This window comes from Prionailurus bengalensis, chromosome A1, assembly GCF_016509475.1.
Source record: "Prionailurus bengalensis isolate Pbe53 chromosome A1, Fcat_Pben_1.1_paternal_pri, whole genome shotgun sequence".
Classification (NCBI taxonomy): Eukaryota; Metazoa; Chordata; class Mammalia; order Carnivora; family Felidae; genus Prionailurus; species Prionailurus bengalensis.
Genome location: NC_057343.1, coordinates 2,107,163 through 2,125,086, shown reverse-complemented (window position 1 = coordinate 2,125,086; position 17,924 = coordinate 2,107,163). Strand labels below are relative to the sequence as shown.

The 17,924-nt window shown below is 40.6% G+C and overlaps 1 protein-coding gene across 3 annotated transcripts; it reads right to left on the bottom strand.

Moving 5' to 3' along the window:
* Nucleotides 1–73: 73 nt before the first annotated feature.
* Nucleotides 74–6,134, bottom strand: SAP18 (Sin3A associated protein 18). 3 transcript variants are annotated; one of them, XM_043574965.1, is made up of 4 exons: nt 5,808–6,134; nt 5,541–5,650; nt 559–681; nt 74–300 (listed from the first exon to the last, which is right to left on the bottom strand). In XM_043574965.1, the coding sequence occupies exons 1-4, from the start codon at nt 6,117–6,119 to the stop codon at nt 144–146; spliced, it is 702 nt and encodes a 233-aa protein (XP_043430900.1). In that variant the 5' UTR covers nt 6,120–6,134; the 3' UTR covers nt 74–143. The 3 variants fall into 3 exon arrangements, with proteins under 3 accessions (XP_043430900.1, XP_043430910.1, XP_043430920.1); XM_043574975.1 differs by having other exon boundaries at nt 5,826–6,134; XM_043574985.1 differs by having other exon boundaries at nt 5,833–5,989.
* Nucleotides 6,135–17,924: the final 11,790 nt, after the last annotated feature.

Here is a 17,924-nt window from a genome sequence, read left to right as displayed (position 1 = left end):
ACCCGACACAGCCAAATCTAATTCCTAAGGAGACGCATTACAATTCGTTTAGAGTTTAAAGGCTTAATGGCAATGACGAGGGGAGGAAAAAGTTTATTTTACATAGCTGAACGAAAAATAATTCAAGGAATAGTAAATAAGATTTAATACGGTCTCATGCGCCCCGAGGGAGGCGGTGCCCGATTTGGAGGGGTGATTGCTATGTCCAGATAGTCTCCTATTTGGAACTTCTGCGACTGCAGGGTCATGGAGTCATCAGTCCCCTTCCTCCCGGACACGGTGCTGCCAATCTCCTTTACTCTGCAGAAAAGGAGACCAACTGTTAACGGACCACAACCAACGAAGCCAAACACGCAAAGTAAACGCGGAACTGGATTCGCGCCGTTATCTTACGGCACAGTTATAAATTAATTACTACATTAAGCTGAACCGGACGTTAAGATCATATAAATTTATTTTCTGCCCAATAAGAGGCTCATTAAAAGGGGTTATCCCTATCAGTTAAAACACATCAAAGCCAAAAATATTACAGGAATTAAAAAATTAAAAGTTACCTACCGATAGCCAGGCCTTTTAGGATCTGTAAAAACAATTGCAAAATTGAAGTGTGTGCCCTTCTTTCTAGCTTCTGGGTAGACTTCTTTTACTAAACTAGTCAGTTCTTTCAAAGTTGCATCCATCCTGAATTTTTTTTAAAAAAACATTACATTTGATTAATCAACAATATAACAGTAATATAGCAAGGATATTGACATATAATGAGTTAATTATGTGTGTCTGGATTGTGACCTGTTAGAATTGAGGCTGTCAAGGTCTTATACTTATTATTTTTTTTAGGATTTTATTTTTAAGCATTCTCAAAACACACAACGCAGGGCTCAAACTCAGAACCCTGAGATCAGGAGTCACAAGCTCTACCGACGGAGTCAGCCGGGCCCCCTATACTTAATTTTAAAGCGGCTAATACTATTTGCCCCATAAACGCCCCTTACCAGCCTCAATGATTGAAATTTTGATGAACTAAAGTCAGACTTTTAGTGCCAAAAGGGACTTTAAGGGATTACACCTGCTATCTTTCATTGCTAGTCTTTCTGGGCTAGTGATTTACCTCCTTAAGAATAACTAATCCAAATTAACCTAAACACTTAAAATAACTGTATTTCCTTGTTTCTAAAGCATACATTTCCACATTTTATCATGTCTAAAGTTGAAATGCATCTTAGACTCAATGACAGGAAAGCATTTTTGTAAAGATGTAACGTTTTTTCTTTCTAAGATGGAATCTTAAGAGTTCTATAGATGACGGGGCCAGAAGGCCAATGAAACATGAAATTTTCTTTAGACTAAGCAGAGGCTCCTTTGACAATACATATTCTTGCCCTGAAACGATGTGAACTCAGAACTTAATGGACGATGCGGAACTGAAACAACTTTGCCTATAAGGTGCTATAGAATGAAACAAGGACACCAGACACTCTTCAAAAGCATCACCCCCAGAACAATGCCCTTTGCCCTCTTACCACTGAAACTACCAAGACCCACTCAGCCGCTCAGGTCAGAAACCTAAAAGCACTGTTAAGTTCTTCCCATCTCTGTTGTTTCTGCCTCCTAAACACAGATCGAATCGTCTTCTCCACTCCCCACCACCACTGCCTTATTTCCACCTCATTACGGAACTCCGTATATGTTGCCCTCGACTCCTCTCCATCTCGGTTTTTAAACGTTTCTGTATAAAACTTCTGTCACACAAGTGACAGCTGTTCCCACCTCCAGGGGAGGAGTCCGATCACGTGGAGGACGGAACAGAGCACACCCGTGCCTTCCAGCAGGAGCAGTAGGCCCAGGATGTCAACCTACTGCATGTTGTGTGGGTACTGGGGTTGCCCAGACGGACCCGGCTCACACAGACCACGGAGGGAACGATGCTTTACTCGCACAGAGAAAAGACAGCACGAGACTGGCTTGAGTGCGGGTCCCTCAGCGCCAGCAGGTCTCGCCCCGGAGCTGATGCGCCGACAGTCTGCACGCACCCTTCCTGTGCTGCAGGTAAAGGACCCCTGGGAACAGACACTGCAGTGGGGCCGGTCAGGTGCCAGACAACGGCACATCAAACCAGAACAGGGAAAGGTACTGCCAAAGAGACACGTCCAGCACAGGCTGTGAGGGTTCTTATCTCTTTGGGGAAAACAAACGAACAAACAAGTAAAAAAGCTCCAGGCCCAGGTCAGTCTTATGCAGCCACGCAAGGCTGGGGCGAGAAGCTGCGCATGACTGCCTTTCTCCACTTGACACACTTTACAGAGGAGGAAAAGCTGCATGCACGAATGCAGTAAATTATATCCCAAATCTCACCCGCCAGAAATGACCAGTGATGTTAACACCACTGTAGGCATCTTCTTGTACACATACACAATGAGGCAGAAAAAAAAAACCTTGAAGATTATCAAGCACGTTATACTTGATATGTATTATGAAGTTATAATTCAAAAATATAATTCATTCTTCAAATATTATACGTATTTTTAACGAAAGTCACCGTTGAATTTAACAGAAGAAAAAACAAGTAAAATAGAAGGAATTACAAAATTTCAGATAAAGAGTCACACTGCTACCCTCCTGTCACCTCCTAATTTTGTAGCTTTTTTTCTTTTTTAACGGTCAGAGTTCTACTCTATTCTGCAACAACTCCCCTGCCTGTTTTAACTTTGTCCCCATGAAGTCTGAGATCAAGCTGATTTTTTAAATCAGTCTTGGAGGTGACCTTTTTTTTCACCTGATGTTAATTATTCCCTGGCACACCTTATATACTAATGCTGTGCACCACAAAGAGTTCTTTCTTCCTTTCTAAAAATACTTCCCATACTGTCATCTTGTCCTGACGAACTGAGGGAATCTGGTTTACATCCGTTATCAGTTCTGACAGTAAATCTCCTACAAGCTTCCAACCTGCCGACAACCGTCTCCCTAAACTAATAGCTGGGAATGCCAAGCGTTGCTTTCTGACCACCAGTCCGAAGCTTGAGTGCATGGATGAAGAAAGAGCTCTCTTGGGAAGAGACTTTGCTGTGTGACTGTAAGAGTCAGTTTTATGCGTCAATGTGGGAAAGCTACAGCCCCAGTTATTCAATCAAACACTAATGTAGGTGTTGCTGTAAGGTATTCTGTGTATGTGATGAAAGTCTATAACCAGTTGGCTTTAAATTAAGGAGATTATCCCAGATAATCTGAGTAAGCTTCATTCAATCAATCAGAGTAGGCCCGATTCAATCAGTTGAAAGGCCTTAAGAACAGAGGGGAGGCTTCCCTGAATAAGAAATCCAGGCTGCTGTGGGCAGTTTTAGCTCCTGCTCAAGTTCCAGCCTGGCCCTTCCTGCTAGCTCGCCCTACAGATCGGGATCTAGGTACCTAGGCAGTCTCCATAATTACGTGAACCAAAGCCCTTCATGCAGATCTCCTGCTGGTTCAGTTTTTCTGACCGAACCCTGATACAGCTTACCTGACTACTTCTCTTTCAATAACCTGGTTAAATGACCATACAAGCACAGGAGATTTACCACTCCTGTGGCATCTGGCTTATTATTATTACCCCAACTCCATACAGTGCCCTGAACTTCGGCACATTCAGTTTGCTTCTGCTAGGGTCTTCTGGACTGCACTCTTCTTTCTTAGACTTATCTTAGGGCTGCCTATTTAGTCCCTCAGTCTACTTGTACAAATCAAGAAGTCCCAAGATTTATTCACTCATCTCCCTTCAGTACTGCTCTTAGGCAGAGGGGGCAGGGCTCTGTGCTACTATGACACCAACTACTCAGTCTTTCAGAATCTGTCTTCGGCCGTCACTTTGAGATACAACATGGGTGGTCTTTCCTTATTTGGTTGTGCTTTAAGGACAGGACAGTCTAGGGCAGAATTTTTTTGTAACTTTTCTTCTGGATTAGGAGCAGAAGGTCTTTGGTAAAATCTCACTCTGCCATCTTCACCCTGAAGTATACTTAGTATTTCTTCACGGGCTTTCTCCGCTAGACTGAGCTTCCTGTAGGAAACCGTGATACCTTCTTTACTTCATACCCTCAGAATCTAAGCATAGCACCTGGCAAACAGGAACTCTTGTTTGTTGGAAGAAGCATACCTGAATAGAGTATTTTCATCATCTCTGAATAGAGATTTTCATCAACCCTTTAGTAACAGTTCTTCCCTGTAAGTTAAATCAATCTCCCTGGAACTTTTATCCTGGAATGATGCTGAACTGGAAGCACACTACAGGGTACCTCCAAAAAGACAAATAAGGTCCCAGTGTTTAAAGAATCAAGTTGTACTGTGCTGGGCTCACAGTTTAAAATTACATACCCTTCCAGGACTATAAAATGGTGCGGCTGCTGTGAAAAAGGTTGGTGGTTCCTCAAAAAGTTAAACATATAACTGTACGTTCCAGCAGTCCCATTTCTAGGTATATACCCAAAAGAATTGAAAGCAGGGATTAAACAGATCCAGGTCCATAGCAGCATTATTCACAAAAGCCAAAAAAAGGAAACTCAAGCGCCTACCAGCAGATAAGTGGACAAAATGTGGTATATCCTACAAGGAAGTATTATTCGGCCATAAAAAGAGAACGAAATATCACGCTAAGTGAAATAAGGCAAACACAACAAACACTGTTATGAGTCCACTTGTTTAAGATATCTATCTAGAATAGGCAAATTCAAACAGACTACCAGGGCGAAGAAAGGAATGGGGAGTTACTGCTTATTAGGTGTAGAACTTCTGTTGGGGGAAATGAAAAAGCTTTGCTAACAGGTTAAGAGTTGCACAATGTGAATATAGCTGATGCAACGGAGCCCTTACAGTGGCAAATGTAACGCTACATATATCTTTATCACAATAAAGGCATCGTTTTAAGAGTTATTAACCTTTTTCTGCTACTAAACAGCCATTATGATGTGAAACTAAGGAAATACGTGCAGCACTAAAGAGAAGTCTGCAGAATGTACTGGCCCTGGACAGACTTGGGGGTATGGAAGGTACCCACCCATGAGAGAAATATTCAGGGGCAGGCTTTACTGAACACGCATCACAATCTTTTCCATCAAGCACCAGATCAAAAATCAACCTGTTTTTTCTTTGTTTTCTTTTTTTTAAACGCATGGCACCTAAGGATTAATATCACACATAAATGCTCTCGAGGATAAATATCCCATGACTTCCCTTTCCTTCCCTTTATCCCATGACCATGAGCCCCTTAAAGAAGGCCGCCGCATTTTCTTTACGTATGATTTCTGTACCCAGCAGCCACAACAAGCGACAGCAATCTTGGGTCTGTCAATTCTTCACAACTCAAAAAAGTTTGAACCGTAAACGTGTTACAAGACAGGCCCCTTTTACCTACCAGGCAAAACCTCCAACTTTCTGAGAGCTGGGCCCAAAGGCCCCGAGTGGAGGGGAAAAAGCGAAAACACGGAGGACACTTCTTTCCTGGCACAGGGAATTACTTAATGTCCGACCGCCCCCCAGGGCCGCGCCCCCCGCGGCCCCAGCACTCTCACCAAGTGTAGATCTGCAGTTCGCTGGACGGTACGTTTCCGCGGGAGAATTCGTCCATTCGGTGGTGGCGGCCGTTATTGGTGGTGAAAACACGCAGCAGCAGCGGGCACGTCTGGGGGCGAAAGGAGGAAGGGCAGAAGTTAAAGAAAGCGGCTGCGAGCCCACAGCTCCCTTCCCCTCCGGAGGCGTCGCGGCCTCCGAACCGCCCGGGGAGCTGGAATACCGCCGCCTTCGGGCACAGGCCGCGCTCTCCGCCCCGCCAGGCCCACCTCCACCTCTTTCCGGACCCCATACTTTCTCCCGATCGATCGGTTTCTCCGGCTCCTTCTTAATTTCCTCCTGGGTAACGCGCGACTCCACCGCCATCTTCCTCCTACGGCCCGCGAGACGCTCGCTCTGACCTCCGACCCCTGCAGCGAGCATGAGAACGAAGTCTCTCGCGAGGAGAAGCTCGAGGCTTTATAGAGGACCAGAGGAGGCGGGGCGGGGCGTTTGCCGGCGCAGGCGCAACTCATTGTGCGGCGCGGGAGCTCGGGTCCGGCCGCGCCTGCGTGTTGCGTCCTCAGGAAAAAGGCGGGCATTGGCGTCCGCGGGGCGGAGCTTCTGAGGGAGGTGGTCGTTCGCAGGCCGTTGGTAGCCTGGGAATTTACCTGAAATATTCACGGGCCAAAGAAGCCTGCGGTGGCACTTTTCGCATGTAATGAAGAAGTTAACAAACGCAAAACTCTTACGAGTGGTACAGGAGGTAAGTAAGCAAAAACATGACTTTATTAGCAAAGTATCGAACTCTTTAGTAAAGGAATAACAAGTTGTGTAACACACCCTTGAACAGTAAATGCTCACGGAATAGTTGTCTGTATGGGGGAAAAGTGAAGTGAGCCATTCCCCCACCACAATAACACGATTTCGGATGGATCAAAGACTTGAAAATGAACAGCAAAACTAGAGCTTTTGGTATATAAACCATCTTCGTGACCTATGGATTGGGGTACGTGATACTAACCAGAAAAGATTGATAAATCTGACTAAATTGGAAAAACAAAACAAAACCTGACCTTCAAAATTCATCATAAAGAAAGAAAAACATAAACCACAGAGTGGGAAAAAATATCTGTGATGCATGTGATTGGCAAAAACTAGTGTCCAAGATAGATAAAGAATAGGACAGACATCCCAATAGAAAATGGGCAAAATAACTGAACAGGTGCTTTTAAAATGAAGAATTCCAAATGGCCAATAAACATATAAGGTGCTCAGGAATAATTATTCAGGGAATGCATTAAAACCATAGTAATTGGCTTGAATTGATTGGTTGGAAACAAACTACACTCACTAGCTTGGCAAAAATTAGAAACTCTGACATTTGCTGGCAGACTTAATGGGAATTCTCCGATGCTGGTGATGAATGTGTAAACTGGTATACCTACTTTGGAAAGTGGCTTAGGGTTATTTAGTAAGGTTGAATATATGTATACTTTAGATCTATAATTCCACTCCTTGGTATATGCCCTAGAGAAGATCTTGCTGAAGTGTATCCAGAGACATTACAATAATGTTCTTGGCAGTTTTGTTCATAAGAACAAAAAGCTAGAAACAACCCCAGTTCCGTCATGAGTACAATGAATCATGAGTTCAGTGAGTCACGGCATACCGTACAGCAACAGAAGTGCCGAACAGCAACGGAACACCGTATGGCAACAAAAATGAACTACAGCTACATGAAACTACAACTATGTGAAATAACAGGAATTTCGCAAACATCATAGTGGCTGTATGGCATCAAAGCTAGAAGAATCTATATACCGTGTGAATCCATTTTCATAACATTCAAAAGCAGACAATACTAAACTATACTGTTCAGGATGCATCCCCAGGTGATAAAACTATAAAAAGAAAAGCAATGAACTAATCACAGAAGTCAGAATGGGAATCACCTCTGAGAAAAGAAGAGCACGGTGATGGGGGTGTGTGCAAAGAAGGTGCTTCTGAAGTATTGGCAACATTCTATTTTTTTTTTTTTTTTACCTTTATGGTGGTTACACAGTTGTTAGATTTTAAATTATTCTTTAAGCAGTATGTTTATGTTTTATACTCTTCTGTATGAATACTATATCTTGCTCTTTTTAAAAAAAAAAGCCCATCCCAAAAGAATGCCTATCAATTGATAAAAAAAAATTTTCAAACAGTCCGTTAGAAAAATGAGCACGAGTCATCATGGGCATTTCGTAGGAGAGAAGAAACACAAATTACATGTAAACATTTGAAAAGCTGCCCAGCCTCATGAATAGTCATAGAAATGCACGTTTGAACCACAACTACATTTTACTCAGATCGGCCAAAATGTAAAAATCTGACAACCAAGTTCTGGCAAGGATATGGAGAAAATGGAATTCTTATAGACCACTCTCATCCACTGTGGAAAGACTGGTGTTACCTAGAAAGATTGGATATATGCACAACTTGAGACCCAGGTATACCACTTGTATTTGTATACCCAGAGAAATAGTCACACGTGAGCACCAGGCAACATGTTGAACAACATTGAAACATTTATTTTTCATAACTAGAAAAAATCTGAATGTCTACCCAGAATATATTCATAAAATGAAATTTCATAAAGATTTGAAAATGAATGAATGCATCCATATGCTTATTTAAAAAGTAGACTAAAAAAAGCAAGTCACAGAACAATACATACAATAGGATTCAATTTGTGGAAAGTTAAAAAATAGGAACCTTCTCTCCCCCTTCCCCCAAATGCTGTTTAGGAAAACAAACACAAAGTGGTAAAACTATAAAGAAAAGCAAGGCAGTGATTAACACTAAATTCAGGACAGTGTTACTTCTGAGTGTAAGCTAGGGTAATGCAATTTATGAAGGGCACCTAGGGAGCTTCTAATGGACTAGCTAGCATTTTCTCACTAGAGGGGTTGGGGGGGGGTGTTCATTGGTCACATTGTGGCCATACGTTTTAAATACTCTTGTGTGTGTGATTTAGATCTCTGTTAAAAAGTGTTTTAACTGCTTAGAGATGGGTCCTTGCGTGAAGTGAATATTCAGTTTTTAAAAAGATCTTTAAATTTTCTCCCCAGTTTTATGATTCTATTTTCTTAATTTAATTTTTTTTACTTAAGCTTTTATTTTAGTTCCAGTTAACATACAGTGTCATGTTCGTTTCAGGTGTACAGTGTAGTGATTCAACACTTCCATACATCACCCAGGGCTCATCACAAATATGCTCCTTTCTCCCCATCACTTATTTCAAAACTTCCATAGTATAAAAATATAGACACATGAGGGCACTGTAATCAATCAGTTAAAGGAACAACAATGAAAGTGGGGAAATGAAGAACCTCACAACGTATTATTGGCATTATTGGGGAGGTTTAGTTTCTTAGACGTAAGCTCTCATTTGGACCTTTCCAAATGACAGGCCCTCATCAAAACAGAATTTCCCAGTACCTTGAAGCAGTGGAACCGCAGGTACAGTTTAGAAGTTAAGGTGGATTTTCAGCATGCTTCGATCCACCTACTTGAGCTTCTAGATCCAGCTCTGAACACAGATTATAATATTTAAGTATATGCGTCCGTTCTCTTTAGAATTCACACGCATGAGTATTACACTTGTAGGTATATGCCCCAAAGAATTGAAAGCAGGGACTCTAATCAGTATTTGAATACCAGTGTTCATAACAGCATTAGTCACAATAGTCAAAAGGTGAAAACAACCTAGTGTCTCTCAACCGATGAATTGATACACATGAACGGAATATTATTCAGTCTTAAGAAAGAATGAGGGACTGATACATGCCAACAAGGATAAAGCGTGAAAACATTATGCCAAGTGAAATAAGCCAGACACAACAGAGCAAATATTGTATGATTCCACACATATGAAGCACTCATAATAGGGAAATTCAGAGAGACAGAAAGTAAAATAAATGTCACCTGGGCCTGGGGGGGGGGGGGGAGGGATGGGAAACTACTGTCTAACGATACAGAGTTTCTCCTGGGGACAATGAAAAGTTCTGGAAGTGAATAATGGTGATAATTGCACAACGTTGTGAATATACTTAATGCCACTGAATTGTGCGCCTAAAAATTACAAATTCCACATTATATTTTGCCACAACAAAAAATGTTTAAAGAATGAACATTTGAGGTATGGGTCTCCGCCCGTCCTCTTCGCTCTTCTTCTGAAACATGTTTTGGCATTTTCAATCAGGGCGCAAGTAGATTACCCTAATTAAAATCAGAAATATGTAAGGTGAAGTTTTATAGAATCTGCCTCAGTCAATCACTATAACCCCATGGCTTTTTCTGCTGTTGAGATTCAGAAGGACAGCTTTCTGATGGCAGGAAACAGATATTCATGAACGTGTACAAACTGTTTCTGGAAAAGATTTAGTGGAATATATTTTTCATAAAATTTTCTCTTTTTTTACAAAAGCTGTGGGTTGTAAATCTGGATATTTCTGGGGAGTTATGAATATGAAACCTTTTTAAAATTTCTTCAGGTGCATCTGTGGGAGACTAGGTATATGACATTTATAAGCACAATATTTATGGGTTCTTTTTTTGGACAGAAGTGTATGTAAATACTCTCAGTAAAGCTTCTGCTTGTTACCAAGAGTAGCAAAAATATGTGAATTTCCATAACGATTCCTAGAAAAATTAAGCCTAGAAGCAGTATAATTACTACTTAGAAGATACATTGTTTTATGTTTCCCTAAAAATTGTATTTTTACAAATAAGCATACATGCCTGCTTGGCATCAGCCCTAAAAACAATGCCCCCATGAGCCAGTCCTGACACTCCTAGCTGGTCTCTGTGTCACCCCTTCAGCCATTGCTCACACTACAACCAGAGAGGCAGTGTTTGTAAAGGCTGTTCCCACTAAAATGTGCTCTGGGGGATGGTTTTGGGAATCCACTTTTTTTGTTTATTTTAATTAAAGGCTTTTGTTTTTAAGTAATCTCTACACCCAACGTGGGGCTTGAACTCACAACCCTGAGATCAAGAGTTGCACACTCCACTGACTGAGCCAGCCAGGCGCCTCTGGAATCCACTTTTTAACTAGCTTCTCAGGTTGTTCTGAGAACCATCTCATTTACAGTACATTTTAAGCCAAGGGAATGAGGGCACACTGGCATTTCAGAGGGTTGAAATATCTCTCACTTTACCCCCTACTTTAAGCATTTGAATGATTAGACTGATAATCGTTTTTAAACAGACATCCTCATCCTCAAGAGTCTGCAGTGTCAACAATATATTCACCAGAAGCAAATTGTAGGGAGCAGCTAAAAAGCTTACTTAATGGTGGGGCACCCGGGTGGCTCAGCTGGTTATGCGTCTGGCTCTTGATCTTGGCTCAGGTCATGATCTCACGATTCGTTGGATCGAGTCCTGCATCGGGCTCTGTGCTAACAGCATGGAGTATGCTTGGGATTCTCTCTTGCTCTCTCTATCTCTCCCTCTCTCTCTGCCCCTCCCCCACTCGCACTCTCAAAATAAATTAAAAACTTAAAAAGTAGTTTTAAAAAGCTTAATTAATGCTTAAAAATCTTAGTCTTTGAATTTAGATAGATCTTTATTTAAATTTGCGCTTAGTCACTTGCTAGCTGGTTAATCTTGAATCACTTAACTGTTCTGAGTCAAAGATTCCTGATCCATAAATTAGGATAATACTTAATGAGGAATAAATGCATCTAAAATAGTTGGCACAGTGGCTGCTATAAACTAAACGCCTAACAAATGTGAGCTGTTATATTCATCATTATGTAGACTGCATCATCTTTTGCAAAGAGGCAAGGGGGCAAAGTAAGAGGCTAATTCCCTGTCAATTCCCTCTATTGCCAAAGGATAGCTGATTTCGTGAAAATCTCATGGAAAAAAATAGCATTGCTCCCATGAGTACTTAATCATAAATCCTTGCCAATTCATTATCATGTACATTCAAATAGATATGCACTAATCTTTTTTTAAGTTTATTTATTTTGAGAGAGAGTGTGAGGGGGGAGGGGTGGGCAGAGAGAGACAGAGAAAATCCCAAGCAGGCTTCACACTGTCAGCGCAAAGCCCAAGGCAGTACTCAATCTCACGAACCATGAAATCATGCCCCGAGCCAAAATCCAGAGTCAGATGCTTAACTGACTGAGCCATCCAGGTGCCCCAGATATGGGCTCATCTTAAATTGCTGCAAAATACCGAGAGCATTATTCAATTGGGAAAAAAAAAAAAAAAAAAAAAGCTATGGAAGGTATTTGGTTTAGGTATTTAAATATCAAATCTAGAAGGAGTGATACTTTGGGAGACTTGGGTGGCTCTTCTGGCCCTGATTCTAAGGTTGCACATGAAGAAAGATCTCCAATAACATGTCAGTTCTTTGAGATTTGGAAATGCATGTGATAGATGTCTTCGTGGTATTGATACCGTAATACCATACATAAAATTTAAGGCAGTCCTTTGTATATACCCAACACTAAAGTATCTATTAAATTATTAAAGACAGGTGTGCTAGGCTCAGGTCATGATCTCGAGGTTTACGAGTTTGTGTCCCTCATCGGACTCTGCACTGATGGTGCAGAGCCTGCTTAGGATTCTGTCTCTCCTTCTCTCTTCCCCTCCCCCACTTGTGCACACTCTCTCTCTCTCTCTCTCTCTCTCTCTCTCTCTCTCTCTCTCTCTCTCTCTCTCACTCTCTCTCTCCCTGTCAAAATAAATAAACCAAAACAAGTGATAAAAGACATTTTAAAGTGCCTTGGTAACTATCTCAAGGTCATATTCTCATCTTTTAGATTTATATGGTAATAATTATATCAGTTCATATTTATTGATCACTGTATCAATTATCTTCTTAGTGCTATGTAACAACCACCTGAAAACACAAAAGCTTAAGACACCGGCCATTTCTCTGGGCCGGGCTCAGCTGGGCAGTTTTTCTGGTCTCATCTGGCTTCCCTCATGCCACTGTACTTATCTGATCTCTAAGAGGACTTTGCCTCCCAGGTAGGTACTAGTGCTGGGTCATGTGTCTTTACCAGGGTAATTCAGGCTTCTTCACACCGTAGTCTCAAGGTTCCAATAGAGTAAGAGCATCTTGAAGACTTGGCTCGTTAGCTACACAACTTCACTTTTGCCACGTTCTCTTGGTCAAAGCAAGTCACAAGGCCATGACAAAAATGAAGGAAGTGCAGAAATAGACTTCACTTCTTGGTCAGAGTTGCAGCTGAGACACTCTACTCTCTTGTATCTTACTCATTTTTCATAATAAGCATATATTTACTTTAGAAATGAAAAGTAATATTTTAAAAAGTAAATTTCTAGCAAAAGTCACACAAGAAGAACTAGTTTTTCTTAATAGACCTATATCTGTTAAAGGAGTAGAGTCAATAACTAGCAACCTCCTGAAAGAGAAGCACCAGGCTCACATGGGTTCACTGGTGAATTCTACCAAACATTTAAGGTAGAAATTATATGAATTCTCTACAATCTCTTCCAGAAAGTAGGAGCAGAAAGAATACTTCTTAGCACTACTCAGAAGCTTTTTATCTTTTTTTTTTTTCAACGTTTATTTATTTTTGGGACAGAGAGAGACAGAGCATGAACGGGGGAGGGGCAGAGAGAGAGGGAGACACAGAATCGGAAACAGGCTCCAGGCTCTGAGCCATCAGCCCAGAGCCTGACGTGGGGCTCAAACTCACGGACCGCGAGATCATGACCTGGCTGAAGTCGGACGCTTAACCGACTGCGCCACCCAGGCGCCCCCAGAAGCTTTTTATCTTGATGAAGTCCCAATAGGTCATTTTTGCTTTTATTTCTCTTGCCTTTGGAGACGTGTTGAGTAAGAAGTTGCTGCAGCTGAGGTCAGAGAGGTTGTTGCCTGTTTTCTCCTCTAGGGTTTTGATGGTTTCCTGTCCCACATTTAGGTCTTTCATATATTTTGAGTTTATTTTTGTGCATGGTGTACGAATGTGGTCCAGTTTCATTCTTCTGCATGTTGCTGTCCAGTTCTCCCAGCACCATTTGCTAAAGAGACTGTCTTTTTTCCATTGGATACTCTTTCCTACTTTGTCAAAGATTAGTTGGGTATATATTTGTGGGTCCAATTCTGGGTTCTCTATTCTGCTCCATTGGTCTATGTGTCCGTTTTGAGGCCAGTGCCATACTGTCTTGATGATTAGTAGATGATTAGCTTTATAGTAGAGGCTAAAGTCCAGGATTATGATGCCTCCCACTTTGGTTTTCTTTTTCAACATTACTTTGGCTATTCAGGGTCTTTTGTAGTTCCATAGTGTTGTGATCTGAAAGTATGCATGGTATGATCTCAAGTCTTTTATATTTATTGAGGGCTGATTTGTGACCCAGTATGTGATCTATCTTGGAGAATGTTCCACGTGCACTTGAGAAGAATGCTGTTTTGGATGAAAAGTTCTGAATAAATCTGTCAAGTCTATCTGGTTCAGTATATCATTCAAGGCCATTGTTTCTTTATTGATTTATCTGCCCAGATGATCGGCCCATTCTGTAAGTGGAGTATTAAAGTCACCTGCAATTACCATATTCTTATCAATAAGATTGCTTATGTTGGTGATTAATTGATTTATATAGTTGGTGTTTCAAGTTGAGGGCATAAACATTTACAATTGTTAGCTCTTTTTTGTAAGCTTATCTTTAATTTTTAAAAAATGTTTATTCATTTTTGAGAGAGAGAGAGAGGGAGAGAAGGAGAGAGAGAGGGAGAGAGAGAAGGAGCAGAGGAGGGGCAGACAGAGAGGGAGACACAGAATCCGAAGCAGGCTCCAGGCTCTAAACTGTCAGCACAGAGCCCAGTGTGGGGCTCCAACCCATGAACTGTGAGATTATGACCTGAACCTAAGTCAGATGCTTAACCGACTGAGCCACCCAGACACCCGACAATTGTTAGCTCTTCTTGAAGGATAGACCCCATAATCATGATACAATGCCCTTCTTCATCTCTTGTTACAACCTTTAATTGAAAGTCTAGTTTGTCTGATGAAAGTATGGCTACTCCAGCTTTCTTTTGACTTCCAGTAGCATGATAGATAGTTCTCCATCCCCTCACTTTCAATCTGAAGGTGTCCTCAGGTCTAAAATGAGTCTCTTGTAGGCAGCAAATAGATGGATCTTAGTTTTTAATCTATTCTGATCCCTATGTCTTTTGATTGGAGCATTTAGTCCATTACATTCAGAGTTATTATTGAAAGATACGGATTTAGTGTCATTGTGTTATCTGTAGGCTTCATGCTTGTGGTGATGTCTCTGGTCGTTTGTAGTCTTTGCAGCATTCCACTCACAGAGTCCTCCTTAGAACCTCTTGCAAGTCTGGTTTAGTGGTCATGAACTTCTTCAGTTTTTGTTTGTCTGGGAAAGCCTTTATCTCTCCTTCTATTCTGAATGACAGCCTTGCTGGATAAAGGATTCTTGGCTACATATTTTTCTTATTCAGCACATTGAATATTTCCTGCCACTCCCTTCTGTCCTGCCAAGTTTCAGTAGACAGGTCTGCTACTACATTTATGTGTCTACCCTTGTAAGTTAAGGCCTGTTTGTCCCTAGCTGCTTTCAGAATCCTCTCTTTAACTTTGTATTTTGCCAGGTTCATTATGATTCGCCATGGTGAAGACCTTGTTGATTCTGAAGGGAGTCCTCTGCGCCTCCTGGATTTGGATGTCTGCTTCCTTCCCCAGATCAGAGAAGTTCTCAACTATAATTTGTTCAGGTAAACCTTCTACCCCTTTCTCTCTTTCATCTTCTTCTGGAACTCCTATGATACAGATATTATTACATTTCACTGAATCACTTAGTTCTCTAATCCTCCCCTTGGGGGCTAGTATTTTCTTATCTCTCTTTTTCTTGGCTTCATCATTTTCCATAATTTTATCTTCTATTTCACTGAATCTCCCCTCCGCCTCCTGCATCCTTGCTGTCACTGCATCTAGTTTATTTTGCACCTCATTTATGGCATTTCTTAATTCGTTGTGACTATTTCATAGTTCCTTGATCTCTGAGCAATAGATTCCCTGCTGTCTTCTATGCTTTTGTCAAGCCCAGCTATTAATCTTATGACTATTATTCTAAATTCTTGATCAGATATATTGTTTATATCTGTTTTGAGCAATTCTCTAGCTGTCATTTCTTCCTGGAATTTCTTTTGAGAAGAGTTCTTCCTTTTCATCATTTTGGCTAGTTTTCTGCCCCTTATGTGTTTTAATAGCTTATTACATGTCCTGCACCGGCGAGCACTACTATATTCAAAAGGGGTCATACACTGTCCAGGGCCTGGCCCTTCAGGAGGTGTTTTTGGAATGTGTTGCATGCTCTCTGTTGTTGTAACTCTGGTTGCCTTACGTCCCTACTCATAGTGGTGGTTTGGACCTTCCACCAGCTGTGCTTTGATTTTTTCAATGAAGTAACCCTGGAAAATTTAAAAGGGGGTGGAAGAAGTCTTATCCCATACAAAGAAAGAAATGACAGGGGCGGGGAAAAGCTAATGTTTTCTTAAATTCATATAGCTATTGCATTCAGATAAGGAGTTCTCATCTCGCTGGAAAAGAAAAAATGAAATCTATTAATAAAAAATGTAATTGAATATCAAAAAAATCTCAATTTTTACAGTTTTACTTTGTTTTACTTTCAAACAGCCCAAGTTAACTAAGTTCTACTTAATGTCTGATATAGTTCCCGGTAATTAGTTAGTTGTCTAAGCAAACATCTCAATGTTTTAGCCTTATGCAATTTAATAAATGGTTCCTAAATAGTCTCCAATAGCCTAAAGGAGTCAATGCACTAACTGCCCAATTTACTAATGGAGGACCTCATGCCTGGGGACTTCAAAGTCCATTAAAGGGAGGTTCAATATCATACCTTGAAGTGATCAGGCACACTATTGAGTGATTTTTTCCAGTAGGCTGGCAAACCAAGAATTACAAAATTGTAAAACTAAGAATTGTGGCCAGAATTTGAAACTGGAATTCACTAATGTGGGTTGTCATTTTTCTATAAAAATATAGCTGTTGAGTGTTACAGATATTTTGGGGTTCCATAGACTAATAAAATTATTTTATAACAGGCAGATTTTCTTCTGACTAGAGTTAATATCTATTCTCTCAAACTATTCTAAAATATAAAAGAGGAGGAGGCTTCCAAATTCATTCCATGAAGCCAACATTACCGTAATACCAACACCAGATAAAGACTCTACAAAGAAGAAGAAGAAGGAGAAGAAGGAGGAGGAGGAGGAGGAGGAGGAGAGGAAGAAGGAGAGGAACTATAAGCCACTATCTTTGATGAACATAGGTGCAAAATCCTCAAAAAAAATATTAGCAAACCAAATCCAACAATACATTAAAAAATCATTGGCCATGATCAAATGAGATTTCCTCCTGGGATGCAAAGGTGGTTCAGTATTCACAAATCAATCAGTTTGAAACACACACATCAAGAAGAGAAAGGGCAAAAACCATACAAGCATTTCAATAGATGCAGAAAAAATATTTGACAAAGTACAACATCCTTTCATGATTAAAAACCTTTAACAAAGTAGGTTTAGCGGGAACATGCCTCAACATAATAAAGTCCATACATGAAAAAAACCACAGTTAGCATCATACCCAATGGTGGAAAATGGAGAGATTGTACCCTAAGATCAGAAACAAGACAAGGATGTCCACTCTCACTAATTTTATTCAGCATAGTACTGGAAGCTCTAGCCACAGCAATCAGACAAGAAAAAGAAATAAAAGCCATACAAATCAGTAAGGAAGAAGTAAAACTTTCACTATTTGCAGATACATGAAACCATATACAGAAACCCTAAAGTCTCCACTAAAAAACTACTAGAACTGGCAAGTGAATTGAGTAAGGTCACAGTGTACAAAATCAATATACAGAAATTCTATACACTATAGTGAAGCAGCAAAAAGAAAAATTAAGAAAACATCCCCATTTACAATTGCACCAAAAATAATAAAATATCTAGGAATAAATTAACCAAGGATGTGAAAGACATGTACTCTGAAAACTATAAAACATTGATGAAAGAAATTGAAGATGACACAAACAAATGGTAAGACATTCCCTGCTCATGGACTGGAAGAACAAATATTGTGGGGTTTTTGCCCCTAAATTTTTGTTTAAATTCTAGTTAGTTAACATATAGTCAAATACTGGTTTCAGGAGTAGAATTCATCACTTACATATAACTCCCAGTGCTTATCACAATACATGTCCTCCTTAATACCCATCACCCATTTAGCCCATCCCCTACTTCCCTCCCTCCATCAACCCTCAGTTTCTTCTCTATCATTAAGAATCTCTTATGGCTTACTTCTTTCTCCCTCTCTCTTTTTCCCCCCTTCCCAAAT